Source organism: Dermacentor variabilis, chromosome 10 (genome assembly GCF_050947875.1).
Source record: "Dermacentor variabilis isolate Ectoservices chromosome 10, ASM5094787v1, whole genome shotgun sequence".
In the NCBI taxonomy this organism is placed as follows: domain Eukaryota; kingdom Metazoa; phylum Arthropoda; class Arachnida; order Ixodida; family Ixodidae; genus Dermacentor; species Dermacentor variabilis.
This window is the reverse complement of record NC_134577.1, coordinates 16,350,030-16,371,167: the sequence shown is the minus strand read 5'-3', so window position 1 is coordinate 16,371,167 and position 21,138 is coordinate 16,350,030. Positions and strand designations below refer to the sequence as shown.

The 21,138-nt window shown below is 45.2% G+C and overlaps 2 protein-coding genes across 2 annotated transcripts in view; both read right to left on the bottom strand.

The window, feature by feature from the left end:
• Positions 1 to 1,690, bottom strand: part of LOC142559912 (lysosomal Pro-X carboxypeptidase-like) — a 10,403-nt gene extending 8,713 nt beyond the window's left edge. Inside the window, exons 1-2 of the mRNA XM_075671601.1 lie at positions 1,675 to 1,690; positions 681 to 841 (exon numbers count right to left, since the gene is read on the bottom strand). Coding sequence (XP_075527716.1) covers positions 681 to 841; positions 1,675 to 1,690 — 177 coding nt within the window. The remainder of the gene's footprint in view (positions 1 to 680; positions 842 to 1,674) is intronic.
• On the bottom strand, positions 1,586 to 21,138 carry LOC142560017 (lysosomal Pro-X carboxypeptidase-like). Its single transcript, XM_075671761.1, has 9 exons — positions 20,806 to 21,138; positions 18,909 to 19,049; positions 18,719 to 18,820; positions 15,851 to 16,032; positions 13,757 to 13,914; positions 10,140 to 10,309; positions 8,162 to 8,317; positions 4,843 to 5,030; positions 1,586 to 4,059 (listed from the first exon to the last, which is right to left on the bottom strand). The coding sequence occupies exons 1-9, from the start codon at positions 20,899 to 20,901 to the stop codon at positions 3,786 to 3,788; spliced, it is 1,467 nt and encodes a 488-aa protein (XP_075527876.1). The 5' UTR covers positions 20,902 to 21,138; the 3' UTR covers positions 1,586 to 3,785.

The window sequence follows — 21,138 nt, the reverse complement described above, 5'->3', positions numbered from 1 at the left end:
TGTCCTTTCGGTATTGTACGGCACTTCTTGCTGCTTTATTTGTGTGCATATTCCCACAACTTCTTTCATGCACGTTGATTTTGCAGGGCTAGAGAATAGACGGAGCAATAAAATAACTGAGGAAGGAGCAATCCCACTTCACGAGAACAAATTCTCCTACGTGTGCGGCCTACACAGGCACCGGTAAGGTGATAGCCTACTGACCTACTACACGAGAAACCTCCGCTGCATGCACGAACACAAACAAGTACAAACGTATACGTTCGCCCGGAATGCTAGGTGTATATAACACACGGGAGCTGCTACAAATGGCCACGCGACATAATTGGCTATACGCGGAACCATCTCTTCCGCGATGATGGGTCACTTATCTCCGCTTCGACCGAAACTTGTTCCGGCACCTGCGGGCCGCATATGCTAGAAGGTCGTCGCGCTGCTCGCGCTCCCCATCTCCGGTCCTACTCGGTAGCGGATGCGAAACTATCACTCATGCGAGCCATGTTTTGTACTCGAACTGCAACTTACTAACAGTCAAGTGTGTGAATGCCGTAAAGAGTCGCGCAATCACCGCACCTCCAGTTTGAATGAAAACGTCCCGAATATTTTTTTGTCCCTGTGCAATAAAGTTCTGCATGCTTAACCTAAGAAAATGAATAGAGTCAAAAAAGCAATGAACTCACCTCAACAACGTGGAGCCTTAGCCAAGGTCGAGCGTATTTGTTTAGTATTTTGCCTCGGCGCGGCGATATAATTTCGTAAAGCCAAACTAATCTAAACAAATGCTTAAATACAGAATAACGGTAGGGTGTTTTTTGACGTGCATTAACCGCAACTTTACCCACTGCTCAAATACTGATAACGTATATCGAGGGAAGGGTGCTCGAGGCGTGTGAAGTCCAGCTACTACAGAACACATCGAAGTAATATCAGCGCTGAAAAACCTAGCGTCGGCATTTTACTTCTATAAAAGAAGTGCAAATTTTCGGCATTTTTATTATTTTTTGCGACGTAGTGTTGAGTATTGTGCGTTCTTATCGAGCTGTATTCAAGCAAAGCAAAGGCGTCACAGCAATTTATCAAAACAACTTGACCACCAGGGGGCGAACAAGGGAAGCTTCAGCAAAGCAACAATGTTTCGCCAGTCCGATTGGTCCTGCGCCAGCGCGCCCTGACAAAGTTCAAGTTCAAGACGGCATTTGTTGTTCGAAACGTGTATGGTCCACTGTTGAAGGGAGCCGTTTAGTATTCGCTACCAGTTGCAGCTGAATTATGGCATTAAGGCATTGGGTCTATATTTTATTCGATATGCGTCCGACTAACGTATACTATCAGGTATTTTATTCTCGTAATAAAGTAGCAGGGATTAAGTTAGGATTATTTATGACCAGATAGGTGCTCCCTCGAAGAGTTGATCGTATTGAACGTGCTTGAGGAGAAGAGGGAAAAATTGCCTTCTCAGAACCTTGGCTCCGACCTAGGCTTCCCTGTTCACCCTCTGCAACTCGAGCTACACTTGCGTCGTATGGCTGTTTTCAGGAACGTAGTAAATTGCGCTTGGTCTTGCATTCTGCAGAACAGTTACAGGTGAACAGCCTAAATATTTTATTGATTCTATTTCTACAAATCAAGGCAGGAAGGCAACCTGACAAAGTACGCGCACCGTGTATAACAAACCATGACAAAGCGCCATTGTACAAAACTATAAATTTTGCCATCAGTTCTTCCTCTGCATAATAACAAAAATGCTTGGCACACCCAAAAGTTCCGCTTGCTTGTGCGACTTGTCATGTGAACTAAAGCAAAACTAAATGAACAGCTGCGAATCCATATCGTGCGTGTGTCCCGAAATTATCTTTGTCTCCGCGTTTGTTATTCTAGTATAAAAAAAAAGGTAATTAGCTTTAGTTTAGTGATAAAAATTTATGAGTACAATAACAATAATGGCAAAACACCGTGGCAATACGACGTAGAGGCAGGATGGTCAGGACCTTTTATACGCTCATTTGCGCGCATTCATTTCTAAGATTTGTTTTTTTATGAATTGTGAAAGTGGTGAACACCTAATTAATGCAACGATAACGGTATGTATGTGGACTGCCTTATACGTGCTTCAGGACATGCTTGTCACATTTGTTTCTTCTCTGACAGCGTATAAACTGAAGAAACGGGAGTGAATATTAAAGACTAACAGTACTGTATTCTAACGAGCTACTTCACCTCAGTGACGAAAAAAAGAAGAAAAAAGAACTCATCAGGAAGATCTATGCAGATGGAGCACCGAATCACTCCTTGCATTCACATCGCTCAAAGTCGCATGTGCACTATAGCCGGCTACAACTTTAGAAGGAAGCATTTGCCCCTCAAAGGCGGGTGCACACGAGCCTCCACCAATGGACGAGCACTCTAGGCTGACGTCATGAGCCGGACCGACCGCCGATCATAGAGTTTCTCACTATAACACCTAGAGGGAAATCTGGCGCCACCGTCTATGGGCGTTTCCTAAGGGGCGCTGTGCCATCATGGGAATGACGGTATATGTGCCTGCGAGGCTTGTGTTGGCTGGCGTTGTGAGAGGCTTCGTCTAAAATGTGGATATGGCTACACAAATAACGCGTTCTCCAAGTAAAATCTTCGTAAAATGTTTTCATTCACGCAGACTACATCTTCCAGTGAAGTTTACTCACCTACAGTGCATGACCAAGCGAAGAAAAGCAAGAACAGACGACAAGCTGTTCCAAAGCGAGCACGAATCTTATCGTCTGTCCTCCAACTTTAGCGGCCCGCTGATACTTTTTACGTTTCATATAATTGTACATGAAATAACAAGTTCTCATAGTTAAACAAAACATGTTTTTGGGTAATAATAAAGCTAAACAACTTTTTACGTACAGTTTTAGTAGAAAATTAATCATTGTGACAGACAGAACGGTGCTTGCCTGGCTCTCCGAGAACGATGCCAATCCTTAGTCATAATATACTGGCATTCCCATGCATACCACAGCGCAGCAGCGCCAGATTTCCCTCTAGGTATTACAGTGAGAAACTCTATGCCGCCGATGGCTCCGCCGACGGAGAACATGGCAGCCTGCGCTTCAAACTTGCCCGAGTCGCGTCAGCGGGACTTTTTCTTTAGTCGCGGAGGCAGTCGGCTGCCGCGCTTTGGTCATCTGGGCAAGCCTCTCTTGTCGTATTACGTTGTGTCCGACTATAGGTCTGGAAGCTCACTAGCAAATATAACATTTACTCGTGAAGTTTGCCCTTACCATTTATATATGGACGATTTCTTTTCGATTCACGGGTGCCGCCATATTCGGCTGTTACACCGACAAATTATTGATCTTGTGCCCAGTTTCGTCAGGATGACATCATTGTGGAACGTGAAACACTGAGCGCGTCTGTACAACCATTGTCGTGCGTATAAATATAAGTCGTGTACCGTGCCTTGGTTGTTACAACGCGTCTGTGTTAGAAGCCCGTCGTGGCGGCATTTCGAGGATTCTGCAAATTTTCCGACTATATGAGGCAGAAGGCAAAATACCTGTGCGTTGGCGATGTTCTAAGCATATACGCTCAGAGCGACAAGCAGGTAACTGGCCGTTATTGTGAGAATATTTGCGATATCGATTGCCGTGGACAGAGATACCTGTGTCCACATGCCTAAAAGAAAAACTACATTGCAAATGTCCGAGATGCACCTCTTGCAGGATATTCCCTGAGTCCCTTTCCTAGCTAGAAGTCATGGTCTGTCGCAAAGTCACGAGGACAAACCGTTGTTCTAAACAATTCTAAAACCTGTACGCGTTGAAGAAGCTGGTTCTGTCTCTTCGAGTGATGACTCGAGGCCCCTTCTTTAGTTGTGACCGTGGAGGATCCTGGGAAATCCATTGCCGTATATAGTTCTTCTCGATAACTCTGGCCTGCTTCACGGCTCGCGAGTCAGTCGGAGACGCGAAGCGCAGGTCGACGTGATGCGCCGCGCCGGGTATTTTGATCACAACAAGGTCGTCGTTCGGAGGCTCTTGGATGCCCAGCGCTGACCAAGGGTCCAGTTCGCCAGTGCTGAAAGAAAAGCAAGAGAGATGGTGCGCGTTACGGTAGCTTAAGGTGAACGCTTCTGAACTCTATTACTCTGCAATTGTGTACACACGTTTTGCTGGGAATGAAGAGAAAGAAAACATGAATAAATCGTAGGCACCAATGGTAAACTATCAGATAACAGGGTTTAAAATACGATATAGGCACTTAACGAGTGGCGTAGTTTGTACTTCCAAAGGAATCTGCGTTTTCTGAACTGTTAAAGAACGTTACTTGTGTATTTATGTTGTGTGCGTGAGACTCACTTCTTTTGTCATTATATTCTTTTGTTTGCTCTTTGAAACTTGAGCGAAGCTAGGCGCACATAACTTAATTCAGAGAATAAGAGCAGCCAGTGCCGTCTAAACGGCGTAACATTTTTCAACACAGCTGTTGATAATAATAAATAGAGTTTTCACTCTGCAGTACTAGACGATATGGTATAGCATGGTAATTTTTAGTTTGGGTGATTGAAGTAGTTACCATTCGTCCAAGGGCCGTATTCATACAGCGGCAAACGGCGCCTAAGAACACGAGGGACAAGAAAAAGAGACGGGGACGACCTGAGGTTTTGAAGCATTCATACAGTTACAGCACGTGAGTAAAATTGGTGCGTTGGTTCATAAAGTATATCCTTAGCAATCATTGAACCTTCAGGGTAGAAAAGCCTAGGTTCCCATTTTGGTCGACTAAATCGCCAAAACGTAATAATTCTAGCCGTCTACGCTCGCCCCCTTGCTCAGAGTAAATTTTCCTCCTGCGCCCTACCTGAAGATGATGTTGGTCGCTGTGCTGAACTTGCTCCCTCCGAACATCATGACGGTTCTGTAAAAATCCGGTGTGATGCCAAACTTTTCCTGGCACCTTTCTCTCTCAGCTGATGCATTCCACGTGTACGGATAGAACATGTCGCTTACGCCATTGCCGCAGAACGGCTGCACCAGTTCGTTGCAAGTCTGGAGCAAAAAAAGAAAGAAAAAAATACAGGCACCAGATTGATGGCATTACGATATCCAGTTCTCTGGTGTGTTCCCACGTGGCGAAAAAAAAAAAACTCCGAAGGCTATTTGCATAGAACTGAGATTAAAATGACTTGAGATAGGGACGTATAGACTGTGATAACATATATTCATTTATACGTACTTCATTCATTCATTCATTGCTTCGCCGTAATGTGAAAATATTGTTGTGGGGAAACAAGCAGAAAATTCCGTTAATGACTGGCTTGAAGGTACCTCCGTCCCTCTTTCTGGCAGTGGCCGTGACATAGGCACAAAAAAAGTTGTTTTACGTAAAAAGGACAAGGAATATATATTTAAGAACACATTGAGTATACATCGAACTTTCTACAACAAATTTATCACGGTTGCAATAGAGTTGCATTAAGAAAAGCACGCAAGACGAGCCCAGGATGAGCCCAGGATGAAATCTATACATAACGGATTGCCATTCTATGAGAGGCAAATCTTTATTTGATGAACGATGCCAAGTTCCCGAAGCTAAGACTTCAGAAACCTTGTTACTTGCATACCGCAGGTTTATTGCCTGTTTCCATCTTTTGTTTTGCGTTTTACGCCTTTTCGCGTCTCTCCCATTCATAACTTTACTTTTATTACACCCCCCCCCCCATGACGCGCATGAGTTACCCGAGAAAATGGCGCCAATGCGAACATTAAGTATAACTTGCTATAGCAAATGAAAAGGTTAAGCAGGCCGCAGCTTCTTTATGCTTCAGAATGTCCATAAGCAGCGTCAACGGAATCGCTTGAACATTGCTGTCTTCACATAAACCGACATAACTGCATTAGGATATAGCGACTGAACAGCACTTCGCCCTCTTGCGTTCTTGATGAGTTGTCAAACAGCGAAATGCCTAAATAAACAAAATGATTAAACAGCGTTTTACTGGCGCTTCATGAGACGTTGTTCTTTCTTCTTTTTTTTTCTTGTTTCTTTTGACGTTAAAATACACAGGTTAGAGAACCACATGAGGACTAAATTAATCTGGAGTCCCACAATAATTTTGGTGCCCCTCGCCGGAAATGACGCATGACAGAACGCGCGGTCCCTCAGTGGGGTCTCCGAGATAAAGCGGCTACCCACGGCACGCTTAAATATCTAGGAGGCAGCCGTGCTGGAACTTACGTCATAGCAACAACAACCAGGTGCACGTTTCTCTTGCTTAGGCGTTATTTGTAGGCTGATAACACTAACAAAAATAGACAATATAATTACCAGCCCCGTGGCTTTGTCAAAATTGTTTCAGTGGTATGTACTACGCATTCATAACAAATTTAGCCAGTGTGAAATTTCGTTGCAGTTGGCCTTTTAAAAACACCGCTGACTGCTGCTTAGCAGTGAACAGGTCACAAAGCCAACCTGCAGAAATCCAAAAGGACAAGCCTACTGCAAGGCAAATCAGTTTACTAAATGTAGAGAGAGAGAGAGAGAGAGAGAACAAAGTCAATAAAGGCAGAGAGGTTTATCAAACAAGCATCCGGTTTGCTACCCTACACCGAAGGCAAGGGAAAGAAGAATTGTAAGAGGGAGAGAGGGATCACTGAGTGTGCACGCAGCCAGACTTGTATGTAAGGAATTACATCTAATTAATCACAAGTAATCTATTACATTTTCTGGCAATTTTGTAATTTGACGACTACACATATTTTACTACGTAACATTCACTGCAACAGCTTCACTTCTCTTAGTAACCAAGCACATGTAATTAGTTATTCCATTGACGACATCAGCTGAAACAGGAGACGCAGCTTCGGGAAGCTGTATTAGGCGACTACAACCCGAGCGCCCTAGATCGTGCAACTCATCAGCCTCGTCTTATGAGCATGTTCGAACGGGCACTCGGTGCTTCCTCCTCCCTCTTTTTCTTTCTTTTCCCTTTTTCACTTATCTCCAGTGTAGGGTAGCAAACCGGACGCTTGTTTAGTCTAGTTGACATCCCTGCCTTTCCTCTCCTTCCCTTCTCTCTTTCTCGAACGAGCAGACACGGGGGCTCAATATTCGTTTCCTTATATTAACGGTGCACCAGGTGTTGGCCGGCGAATTAAACCGGTGCTGGTATGTCTTGACAGCGACGGCCACTTTGGATGTTATAGCTGATGAATCACCAACGGGCAATTCTTACGGCTTTTCATTCGTCCAACCGGGTGCGTCTTTTTCAAATCCATCTAAGAACAATGAAACGTTGCACTTCACAAAGGACCCAAATGCTGAGTAACGCCAATCTTGGGCGCAAGATGTCTGTACGTGACAACACTGCCGTACCCTGCAGCGCGCACATTGAGCGCGGTTTCAGATTCGCTGCTGAAATTTTCAGAAGGAAAACGAGGGAAAGCGACGACGAAAGTTCTTGAGAAGCACTTTTTAGCGAAATTAAGCAATGCAGGAAGGGTTGCAGAGGCCGCTCTGGGTGTGCCCGGCCAGCTCGTTGTGTGCGCGGTATCTGTGCAATGTTATAAAGAGTCAGGAGCAAAGTAACGAATAAGTAATTCATTACTTTTGAGTAATTCCTGAATTGTTCTTGTGGAAAAATGACTGGTAAATGTAACCAGTTTCATTTCTGAGGAAAGTAATTGTAATTGGTTACTGTTTTTTTCTGTAACGTGTACAAGCCTGCACACACAGCACAGTGTGCTGCGGAGCGCCCTGACGCCAAAGTCAAGTCCAAGCAGCTGCTATATGTCGTGCCCAACTGATGAGGGGGGCAGCTTCGTTCTGCCGTCTGCAGCCGATGTCGGTGATTCCTTATAGCCGGAGATGCGTGCTGAAGTCACCTTGTATGGCCCAGGGACCAGTGGTCGTTAACAGTAGGTCGCAGTATTTTGTTAGCAGTAAATCGCGGCCTTTTTTGCTTCAGTGCGAATAAAAGGCTGCGGACGAGTAATGGTGCTTATTCCAGCCTTGCAAGCGCTGGATTAAGAGCGTCCGGTACTTGCACACTTCTAACGAACACCACGCCAAATACAGTGCTGCGTCAGGTATGCCGTTAAATGTGAGGAATTAAGAACGTAAACAGTCACAATATATCGGATAATTCGAACTTATTAGCGACAAGTACTGCATGGCTTACCAGGAACTTATAGCTGTCGAGGTTTCTCTCGTACAGTAAAGCGTCGAGACAGGGTAGTCCCTCCCTCTCAGAGAAAAACATCGACATAGCATTAGCAGCGGCGTCCACCAATCCATGTTTCCCTTTTGAGACATTCATGAAGTGCTTGCATATCTCCTGTAAAAATACGACGGTGAGGAGGGAGGGGGAAGAAGGATGAGGGGATGGCGTAAACCACTAGTCCAAATGGTGCGCGCAGGGGGAGACACTTCAGGCAGTACAGAGCACCAAGCCGGTGTCCTTGAACAGAAAGGACGCATAATCAACACACTGAGCTTACTTACGCGACAGAAACTTGTGGGCTGCGCTAGCAGGCATTGGACGGCAAACAATGTCGTAATGTACTATGTTGGCGCAATGTGTAACTGCATAGTCGACAAGAGCACTTGTAGCAGTTCTTGCTGTTATTTGAAGAACACAGGACTAGACTCGAGACTACAAGTCAACCACTGCGCTACGTTGTTATTGTACGTACGCATCCTATCTTCCTGTCCCCATTATGATCTTTCATAACTCTTTTTTGTTCTTTTTCCTTCTTCTCGTGTGCAGAGTATCAGGCCAGAGCATACTATCTCAGGGTGACCGTTCTGCCTTACCTCTAATAAATTATCCTGTTGTCAGGCAACTATAAAGAAGTGACAAAAAAACACAATGAGTGCGAATTTATTATACAAAAGGTATGTAAGTAGAAAGAGCTATGGAACGAATAATGCTAGGCATAACTTAAAGACACAGAAAGAAAGCGATTTGGATCAAAGAGGAAACGGGTATCGACGATATTCTAATAGGCATTAAGAGAAAAAATGGCGCTGGGCAGGTCATGTAATGCGCAGATTCGATAACCATTGGACCATTAGGGTGACATAATGGGTGCCAGGAGAAGGGAAGCGCAGTAGAGGACAGCAGAAGAATAGGTGGTGCGACTAAATTAGGAAATCTGTGGGTGCCAGTTGGAATCGGTTGGCGCAGGACAGGGGTAATTGGAGATCGCAGGGAGAGGACTTCGTCCTGCAGTGGACATAAAAGATGATGATGATGATGATGATGATTATGATGATGATGATGATGATGATGATGATGATGATGATGATGATGATGATGATGATGATGATGATGATGATGATGATGATGATGATGATGATGATGATGATGATGATGGCTGTAATTAAGATATTGCAAAGACTTAAAATCTTGCGTATCTATAGGAAGAAAGAAATACACACCTTGTATCAGCGATTGAAAGGGAGTTGACTAGATCATTATAAAAATTTTGAGTTTCGTCAGTCATGTAATGCTTGTAACCTAGATTAAATGGTATATGAAAGTTGCTGATTAGGCGCCATTAATGTTGGAGAGGGATCAAGGATGACAGGGAAATAGTTAAGGTGATGATCGAAGTTGGGAAATTTCCGAATAAAGGGTAGATCCAATTCAAACACTGCTCTGAATGTACGGTGGTAATGAAAGAACTGTGGGTGCGACTGTTTCTCTACAGTATACTTAATTTAGCCGATGGTAATAATGCTAACGAGCGAGACTACAAGGGCAACAATTTATTAGGGGGCAAATGGTAATGTTAAGAGATACGATTAAGCGACTTCACGAAGTATGATTGGCGCCATTGTTTTGGGAGAGGACAACAAAACACCCGTGCAAAAAAAAAATTTAAGAACCTAGAACCTAGAAATTAGCGCACTTCTCCTTAATTACGGAATTTCGTTTTTCACTTTATCTCCCTACGTTTGAACGAATGTGTTTTATGTTACAATAACACTTCTATGTTTGTATTTCTTGGTAGATCGTTGGTAAGCCTTCAATAAGATGCTGTTTGTTTCTGCGGACAAGTACTATCTAATGCCCATTCTACCGTTACGTGTAGTTAGTGCTGAAGAAGCGACAATAACAGAAACAATTTGGCGAGCAGGCAAAGAATCCCCACCTTGACAGGATTTGGCGGTAGTGTTCCCACCAGCTCGGACTCATCAGCGTAATTTGACATCGCCAGCACGCCGTACGTGTCACGTAACATGTCTCTGAACACTGTGTAGTTGCTCGGATGCAGCGGCTGGCACGTTTTGAACTTTTCCTGCAGATACCTTGACCCTGCCTCTGAAATCGACAGCACACATCACGATGAGATTAAAGGAACACTATATATATATATATATATATATATATATATATATATATATATATATATATATATATATATATATATATATAATGTGTTAGTAAATTACCCTTTCACAACGCCGAAATAGTCACTCTAACCGCGAGAAGACGCTTCGTAAGCAAGAATATTAAGACGCAAACACGAAAGAGAAGTGGCGTTGCTAACGTGAAATGTCCGCGTTATCTCGCTGGGACGTAATGGATTTTGATGCCGTCTGCACAGGCCTAGCTAAATATTTATCGACAAAAATGGCCTACATTCTATTCTAAAATAACACTGCGTATTATTATGAACCGGTAAGCATGATTGCAGTCCTTTTCCTTTTTGTAATTTTGTTTATTTTGTGTGCTTGCCGTACTATACTTAGTAGCAAGTGAAGTTATAAACTTTTGTTATATTAATTACTTTCGTACCATAGTTACAACTATATTTTGACACATCCTAGGGTTGTATTTTTCTATTTATTCAGCGTGTACTACTGTACGCCTACCCTCCTTCCCACCTCCCCCCATTGTGTACTGCTCATGGGCCTGTAAGGTGTGATTGGATAGGATAGGGATAACTTTAATAAAGTGCCGGCAAACGACGGTTTAACGCGTCGTGACGCTGGCCAAGCGTCGACACGGGGTTATACCCTACTCTGCACTACCCCAGTTGGGCCGGTTTGTAGTGGGTCATGGGGCTTGTGCTTTACGAGCGCACCCCGGGCCTGCTGGACGGCCCATATTTGTGTGTCCTTGTCTGGAGACTGCAGTGCACCTTCAAGTTCGGGCGGATAAGTCCTGGAGGTAGCTGCCGTCGGGAACCTGGCACAGTCCCACATGATGTGCCATTGGTCCGCCGGAGCCGCTGCACAAACACCGCACAGCCCATTCGGATAGAGCTCTGGGTGAAGCACGTGCAGCATTGCGGGGGCGAGGAGTGACGCGGTCTGTATTTGCCTTAGAATTACGGCCTCCTCCCGACTGAGTACCGGGTGGGGAGGCGGCATTTTCCGTCGAACTAAAAGGCAACACTTGGTTACTTCGGCATAACTGGTCAATCTGTCCTTGGTTTCGAGCCACCACACGGAACGGTCACTCTCGGGGGCGCGAAAGGTAAGCGCTCGCGCCGCCGAATGGGCCGTCTCGTTGTGGTTCGGTGAGGACGCACACTCACCGGCGTGCGCCGGGAACCACTTGATACGGACGGTGCTGCCGCGCTCTTGAAGTTAGAGCTTGCCGATGATGGCGGCCGCCGGCTTGCATATTCGCCCCTTGGCAAAGTTCCCCACGGCGTTCCCCGAGTCGCTGAGCACGGTGCGACACTCGGCCTCGGTCATCGCAAGAGAGATGGCAACCTCCTCAGCGTCTGTGGCGTTCGTGCACCGCACGCTCGCTGCCATTGCCTTGGTGCCGGTAGCCGCCGCAATGACCACTTCCGCGAAGCCTTCCCGCTTCCGCTGCGTCCACGTACCGGGCGTGCGGGTCTTGGGCGTGTTGTTCGATGAGGGCCTTGGCCCGCGCCTGCCGCCGTTCTTGGTTGTACTCTGGGTGCATGTTCTTCGGAATGGGGTCCACGTAAATGTGGGCCCGCGCCTCATCTGTGATCTCGCACGGTTGCCGGCTGGGAACTTGGGGGTTGTAATCCAGGGACGTCAGTATACTGCGGCCCGTCTTGGTGGTAGAGAGGCGCTCGATTTGCGCGGTGAGCTGCACCTCGGCTGTTTCTTCTAGGGTGTTATGGACGCCGAGCTGCAGGAGCCGAGCCTTACTCGTGGTCTCTGTTAAGCCCTGTGCCGTCCTGTAAGCCCGTCTGATCAGCGTGTTGATCTTGGTCCTGTCAGTGACGTGCCAGTTGAGGTAGGCCCCAACGTAGGCGATGTGACTGATCACGAACGACTGGACAAGGCGCACGAGACTGTCTTCACGCATGCCCGCCCGTCGTGTAGAGACTCGGTGTAGGAGCCGGATGGCGTCCATCAGCGCAGGAAATTGACTTAATTTAACTTAATGAACTTAAGGTGGGATAAATAAAATGACGTTGAGTTGCTGAACTCAAGGTCGTAGGGTCGACCCCATTCGCAGCAGGTGCATTTTCACCGGGGTGAAATGCAAAAACGCTTGTGTACTTAAATTTAAATATGTGCATCTTAAAGAACCCCAGTTGGCCAAAATTAATCCAGAGCCTACCCTGCGTATATTTATTGTAATTTTGGTCATCGAAGTGGCTATAATATTTATTTTTAGCCTCACTCAGGCGGCCAAAAGAAGAATGCATGACTGGTTACGTGCCATCGAGGCTGGGCGTGTTTTCTGTCCCAGCAACAATGTGCAGTGCGATGTGAAACATACCTTGCACCGGCCAATCCGGACACAAGTTCATGATGGCGTTAGTAGTGTTCCCTTATTGACTGTTGTCTCGGCTATTCTGCTGTTTACATTCACGACGTCGATAGTACAGAGGCATGAGCCGAACCATGAACCATTTCAACACGACCATGCGAATGGCGACATGCATTCGGCTAGCATACGTTCTGGGGCCAGCTCTAGTTTCCTTCACTGTACAGACTTGTTTCTGTGAAAAATATAAACAGTGCTATTACCATCAAAGTAATTGCGCAAGATCCGACGCTTTTGTGAATGTGCGTGTGGAAACTGTGGGCTGATTTTTCATATATGCTGTGCAAGCAGCACATTATGACGTCTCAAAGATGCATGCAGCGTTGCTTCCGTCAGTTTCCAAATGTTCGAAGCAGTAGGCCGTTCCTTTCGAGTGACACAACCTTGCAGGCGTAGGTAACGCGACTGTGACAAACGCTATGCGAGGCCATCTTTCTTTAGAAAAGTTAGCTACGCTTGAAATAGTTCTGAGGCGCTTCATTCCCATGGTTATCGTTAGGTGATCGAAGTCGTAGTGGTGGTGAGGCTTCGGCGTTGCGCCGATAAGCGCAAGGACGTGAATTCAAAATCCGGCAACGGCGGCCGCATTTCGATGTGGGCAAAATGCAAAAAAAAAAAGATGAAAGAAACATCAGCCCGCGTGGCGTTCATTGTTTGCACGTTAAAGAACCCCAGGTGGACAAAGTTACTCCCGAGTCCCCGACTATGCGGCGCTACTGATAACCACAACGTAATCTAGGTGCGTAAAACCCCAAGAACCTTATTTTAACCGAATAACGAAGCAGGAATCTATTTCCCTACAGCGTCAATAGCCTGTCGTCATCACTATGCGGCGCCGCGTGCTCTTTGTTTGAAAACATGTAAAGCGGGAAAAAAATACTGTAATTACTTTTTCTCGGACAGAACGAAGAAATTACTTTAAGTCGAAGAAGGTGCCACAGCAGCAGAACGCTCTGAAAGTGCAGACGTGTCTTTGTCATCAGTTCTGACCTTCGTGCGTACCTGTGGAAGCAAGTCTCTCCATAACAGACCACGAATTACGGATCCCGGTGACGCATTGCTCGGACACGCTCCTGTAGGCCTTAGTGACCGCTTCACTGTAGGTTGAGCATGGAGCGAGACCTGGTGGCATGTTGAACGGCCCGCCAGAGGTCAGCGCTCTGGATGATGAAGAAAAAATTGGGACAATCATTACAGAGAAACTTGATGGCAACTCAGACAGAAGTGGTCGCGACAATGAATGTGGTAACGTGCAGTGTACCTCCTCTGCCATGTTTTGCGGCGTAGGCGCTCCTTATTTTGAACGGTGTTCATTTAATACACCCGCAGTGTGCTAATTGTTTAGTACGACTCCTGACTCATTTTGCCCTCCCCCTCCCTCCTCGCCCACCTTCATTGCAGAGTAGCCGACAACAGGTTTATGAATAAAGGGAAAATCAGACACCCACCCGTTTGTAGCAATTGCTACAGAGGAAACCCGTACGGGTTCCTCGAAAGAAAAACCTCATAGTTGAAGAAAAATTCGTTCTGGTCCGGGACTCGAATCCGGGACCACCGCCTTTCCGGGGCAGCCGCTCTACCATCTTGAGCTAACCAGGCGGCTAGCTTAGATGGTGGAGCGGCTGCCCCGGGAAGCCGGTGGTCCCGCGTTCGAGCCCCGGACCATGACGAATTTTTCTTCAACTATGAGGCTTTTCTTTCGAGGAACCCGTATGGGTTTCCTTTGTAGCAATTGCTACAAACGGCTGGATGTCTGATTTTCCCTTTATTCATTACTTCTCTCCACCTTGCGGGTTTCCGCAGAACTACTACGTCAAGCAGGTTTATACATGTTAACAGCTCTGCATTTCGCCTCTTCTTTTGTCTCTTTCTCTCTTGGTGGGTTTAAAAGCTTGGAACACTCGGTTTAGAGCTCGATGCCTCTAACCATCAGCCCTGTAATAAAACCAATGCGTCGTAGCTCATGCTTTGTGCAGCTGCGTTTTCCACGGCGCTGCATACTTCGCCGCCTTCTTTTTTTTTCCATCCCATAGAGAAAGATATCGGCCCAGAAGTGACTTCTATAAAGTGTTTTCCTGAAACCACTCTGAAAGGGCTAAGAGCAATTCGCCCTTTCAGATTGTAATCTTACTTGAAGCATAAACTAGTTTTAAGGTAAACCAGCACGTCCATGCGCTAGCATTACATAGAATCCATAACACAGTTCAGTTTGATTCACAAGTTACTGTATACAAAATTGTACTTTCGCGACAAACTAGTTTCTCAATCCCAACTCATGCCGTTCTGAATAAATAAGCGGTATACGTTTTGAAATGAACCCTGCGTTAGCAAATCCTTGAGAGTATTTTTTTTTTCTCAAAATATTGCAGGAATGAAAGAAACGTTTTAGAGGCATTTCCGCCTTCGCCCATATAAAGCCTTTGTGAGAGGCATTGGATAACATTATACGGTTGGCATGGAATCTGATGTTATTTTTGCTTATTTGTTGCATGTTTGTTGCTATAATGGATTTTGCCGCTCCTCTCGTAAGTTCTTAGCCCCCTGCATGTAAAATAAGTAAATTGTGGCACCGCATTAAACAAGCTTTAATATACAATTTCTCTTTCAATTCCCGCCAAAATGTTCTTTAAAAAGCTAAATAATAGACAAGCTACTCACGTTTCAGTCAATAATATTATGGCCTGTCCTTAGTAAGCATTATTTGTTGATTCTCACCGCAGGCCTTGAGATATATGCGAGCGCACTCAGGCACAATTTTTTTTTTCAATTCAGCATACGCTGTGAGTCCGCCATTTATTTGTTCGTGGCACTTTCAAGCGCAGAATTGTCGCAACGCCTGAATATTTTCAACCGAGCAGGTTGCTTTTCTTATCGCGAGCGCAGTTCTTGCTTTAAAACACTTGTCATAGTTGTCGTTTGTGTTATGTTTGATAGTTTGACTTCCGTCCGCAACTGTCACAGTTGCCACATATGCGACATTAAAATCAGTCTTACAGGTCAGTAAGATCACGCGTGATCACAATTTATACTAGCGGAAAATAAATCGCACAGCCTTAAACACTTCACAGGCGTCACTCAATGAATAAGCATTCTCACCCTTCGACAATGTGCGGGTACTTAAGCCTCATCCAGGCAGCGAGCATGGCACCGTATGAGCCGCCAAACGCGACCACGGGACTCTTCTCGGCTCCGGGCAAGGTGTACTTGATGTGCAGAATTAGGTCGGCATAGTCAGCCAAGGCCTGGTCACTCGACAGGTAGCCCAGCTTGTCGGGGCTCTGTAGTGTATGGGTTGAGCGTTGAAAAAAAATGCAATCAAAGGAAGCAATCAATCTATGAACCAATCGATCGTATACAGGCGAAGAAACCGGCCCTTTACGCTTTGTCACTCACCCCGCTCATGACTTTTCGAACTTGTGACTTTTGCTCTCTTATATGTTTATTGGTGTTATGTGAGAAGGAAAAGCTGTAACCATTATGACGTGACTATGCTTTTTATTTTATTTTCATTCGCGTATAAAGAACAGCGAATGCAGTTATCGTGCAGATATTGCGTTTGTTAAGCCCAATCAATGACAACGTAAAAATCGCAAAACCGCAAGTGTTATACATCGTAAGAAAAGTGCAGACTTGTTCCCTGCTGTGTAGAGCACTCAAGCAGCCCTCTGGTCGCATTCAATAGATACGGGCAGCGCCTGGCGACGGTTGCCCATTCGCGTCCGCACGGATGTGTAACAATGCGCGCATTGCTTTCCGCAGGCGGTGACGCTTGATCGGTACCTCCGTTTTGTCGTAGGGGGCGACCGCGCCGCCCTAAACAATGAACGGATATGAATACGCACACGCGGGAGAGATAGCGACGTCACTTATCAAGGCGAGCATTACAATCAGGCAAGTTTTGCCTGACGTTTAACTGGCAAGCAAGCAACGGCTACTAGTAAGATGTTGTGAACCTGAACCTTTGGTTAAGCACTATGTCTGTGCAGGAGGCGACGAAGGGACTACTTCGGTTTTTGAAAGAGACGGGGCTTGGACAAGCGGCTGTGACAGTGATGTCACGTACCGAGCAAGAGTGAGGGACTGTAACTGACGGTGTGTGTGCTGTGTTATGTGCTCTCTATCTTCCCATCCTTGATCGCCCCCATCCCGCTCCCATGTGTAGGGTAGCAAACCGGTTAAGCTAAACTGGTTAACGTCCCTGCCTTTTCTTCTCCCCTTCTTCCTTCCTTCCTTCCTTCCTTCCTTCTGTGCAGCGAATGACCAATGGCAACAGCCCATTTATATGACACTTTTTAGATTTCAGCGGTAACATTGATAGTAATCTTATTGATATCTACATCCGAACCCTTCCTTTCCGCCTATAATTCGACTGTGGTGACCTCAGTATTAAACAGGATGGTTTTCGGGTCATTACACACTGGTCACTCATGATGACATATCTAACCCCCTGTAGACTTCGTAACTTGCTTATTAACGTAGTCACAAATGTCGCAGAAGTGACCGCCGCGTACGTGTACATTCCCAGTGCTGTAAAGCACCACAGGCAACATGCAGCTGTCGTGCATATACGACATTTTCACAATTTCATCTTGCTTAATTCTCGAAACACATATTATTATTATTATTATTATTATTATTATTATTATTATTATTATTATTATTATTATTATTATTATTATTATTATTATTATTATTATTATTATTATTATTATTATTATTTCTTTTGAACACATCTATGCACTTAACAGGAAAGGAAAAGCGAGGAGCAGGCTGGGAACTGCCGCCGGAAGGGGCACAAAGCCTGCCTAGTAATCATAACGGTGGTGACAGCAACAGAGAAACGAAAAGCATGCACTGTGCTTAAAAGTGCTCCTATTTTCGAGAGCTTACTTTAGTTTGAATAACTTTTAGGCGCCCGCGGTTTCTATCTCTGGCATATTTAAGATACTCGTTTACAATGGTATCATAGACAAACTTGCAGTTCCGGTTGCAAACAATGGTTCCGTATACACCGGCGTACTGTGAAGATTGCGACAGCGAAACCTCGAGAGCAAAGGACGGGCTTTATAGCGATAATCATGTGCACCTATACAATGAAGGGTTGCGAATATATTAAAATAAGTGCGGGTGCCCTCGCAAAGCAAACGCAGTGCGTGATCGGGGACCCGGCCTGCATCTCCGTACGCTCTAGCAGCGTGCACTGCACGGCATGCGAAAACAAAATATGTGGTGGTCCTTCTATGCATTTTTGACCATTGCCTCACTAACGCCTCAGGCGAAGGCATAGTATTTTTCTTTTCAATCGCTAGACGATACATTGGCGCTAGTGTCTACCAAAGCTGCAAGTATGTCGGCTCATCCAACATGCGAATGGTGGTTAGTAGATGGAATCGCACCTAAACTTTCTCCTTCTTCAAACGAATTCGTAACTTTGCTAACTGACCATTTTCGGGAAGAATTGTGCGTTCTAGATGCAACATTGCGCAATAGTTGTACCTGCGAGAAGTCTTATTGCTTTCTCCGTTAAAAGAAAAAAAGGTAGGGTTGCTTTGAATTTAAGGTCGTTAAAGCCGAATAAAGCATAGTAAATAAGGCTTTAAGAAAGTTTGAAGCCACAAGAACAAAGATTAGACAAACCAATGTACTAACCATCGTTCCCATGGTATGACTGAGCGATGGCAGTGCCGGAGTTTCCTCTAGCGATTATTGATAGGAAACTCTATCGGCGAAGGACCACTTCTTTAAACGCTCTGTTCTTTTTGCGCACGCAGCGATCGGTTATAGGCGGCAAGGGAAAGGCGATCGTTCCGTGCCTCAAAACAATAATAATAACAAAAGCCCCGGCATTGACGATCACCCCTCCTGTGGCAAGCAAACGCTCCTGGGAAGAACTGCTCGGTTGCTTCAGTTTGGAGAACGAGTATCATGATCTAGTACCATAGCAGATCTAAATAGCTTTGTCACCTGGAATGATTCGTTGCCGAACGGAAGGGACTGGCCGAAGAACCTGTGCTCCGCGAAAATCACGAGGGCGCCGAACTCGGGAGCCCACTCCCACAAGGCACCCTGTACGTAAAGAAACAGTTGGAACGTTAACGACACTCAGCAAGCTTCCCGCATTCCGTAACATTGGAAGCCCAAGGAAGTAGCTTACCGTGGCCTCTGCGAAGACTTCAATCCTGTTCTCGTTGCCAGTGTAGATGAAGATGGGTCCGCCGTCGCGATCCCAGTACCTGTCGTCCAGTAGGTAGCGCAACTCGAAGGTCTTGTTATTGTGGAACGCAAAGTGGTCTACCTGCAGTTATCGATTTTAACCTACACAGTGAGTTATTTGGTACTCTGTAAGCAGTCGTCGGGACTTATGATGTTGCAAGTAACTTAGTCAGTACATATATAACCCTTATACCCAGGCTGTCGGGATTCAGATGCTCTGTTTGTCGCAATGGCTTTTCCGGCACTAAAACTTTCTTCAAAGCTTGTTCGCATCGCTTCTGTCAAGTAAACTTTACGGTTTAAAACAAGTATTTGCGTGGTTAGAGCACCTGCATAAAAGTTCAACAAGAAAGATATGTTCGTGATATCTTAACCTAGCCTCTAAAAAAATTTCACGCCTTCTTTTTGGAATCTCTTGTTCCGAAACAACAATAATCTATATACCGGGTGTTTCGGCGAGCATTTTCAAAATTTAAAAAAGAAACAATTGTCTGTGGCAGATAGCACAATTCTAGTCCATGACTCAAAGAGGGGGACATAACTTTCACCCACAAAAAGATGCATAATCGACTAATTCTCAAAAACTCACTAATTACGTTTTCCACTAGTTACCTTCTGGCACATATTGCAATTCACCTATTCTAGCCGGGGAGTTCGCAAGGCGGCTCCACTTGGCACGAATTTTCAGGATGACACTTTCAGGATATTAATTCCCGAACTTTGCGTAGAAATGCATTGGCGTACCAGCTATTTTTCTGATTAAATGCATAAAACGGCGCTTTGTTAAGAAAGTAAGTGGAACGACAGCGAACTTTTCTGGCATGTTTGACGGCGCATATCTCGTAAGTAGTGTCATCCACACAATTATGTTCAAGAGGATATGCCTGGCAGTCTCCCTCGCTAGAACTTGTAAATTGCAATATATGTCATAAGATAATTATTTCAAACATAATTAGTGAATTTTTCTACAGCTTTTGTAGTGAAGCATTTAAATAAACGCTATTCAACTAAGAGCGACTCGTACAAATGTGCCAACTTTCATCCTATGCAATCTGTAAGCTCATACATTGGTTATGATTATGCACCGCAATGATCACGGCTTCTCTGCACCTTATGTTACAATGTCACATACCTACAGGGTTTCCCACATAACTTGAGCCAAGAATTTAAAATGAAAGGCGCGTCGGAAGCGAATCGAGCCGAACGTATACACTCGCAATAGCCTATAGTAACTCATTCCGTGTAACTCACTAATTAATTAGGTTAAATTACCCAACTCTTTAATTATTAGCTGAGAACACCCAGTATGATAGCAGATTTGTAGAGCACCTTCAGAAACAACCTATTGAATTGTTCCGGTTACAATGCCTCTCACATAGTCACGAAGCCCGCGAAGTATGAAAAAAGCCACGTGACGGAGCGCTTGCGCAGTGGTATCGGGCTGCTCTCAAGCGTGTCTACATGGTACAAAAAGGTTTTTTTTTCCCAAGCCTCAAAGAATGACAACAAGACACGAAACTGTGGCATGCGACTAGTCGGTGATGCACATTATATTGTAACTAATTAGGTAATTAGGCAAAATACAAAAGAATAGACCGACTTGTTTCAAGCGACAACAATTAACATTACCTTGGTTCTATCGCGTTACGTGGCATTTCCATATTTTTAAATTTTGGCACAAGTTACTTTGTACACATAGTACAAGCCCGTTTGATCGTACTTGTATTCCACCAAATATCCACGAATAGATACGACGAAGAAACGGCGAACGCCAAACTCCGGGTAAGAGTCAAATAACGTTTCGTCTTAATAATAAGAGGAGTAAAACAAGTTCTTACCTTTGTCCTGAACCTTAGTTCCTTGTAGGAAATATTTGCCTCGGTGAATACCCAAAAATAAAGGTTAAGCACAATTAGGGGTAAAAAAGTGCTCATCTTCTGCAACGGGATCAGACGCAGTACGCAAAAATTTCAGTGTCGCTTCGATGCCCGCCTCGAGGGAACTTGTGCTGAGACGCCAATGGAATACAGATCTCATTTGCCCTATCAGCTGTTGCGGCATTATCCAGATACAACGGCCGGATTTTCTCACATCTCGGCTGACGACGTAAGCACAGCATTGCGACAGAGGCAGTTTGGTTGACCGCACCGTTTGCTTTCCAGGTGCACCAT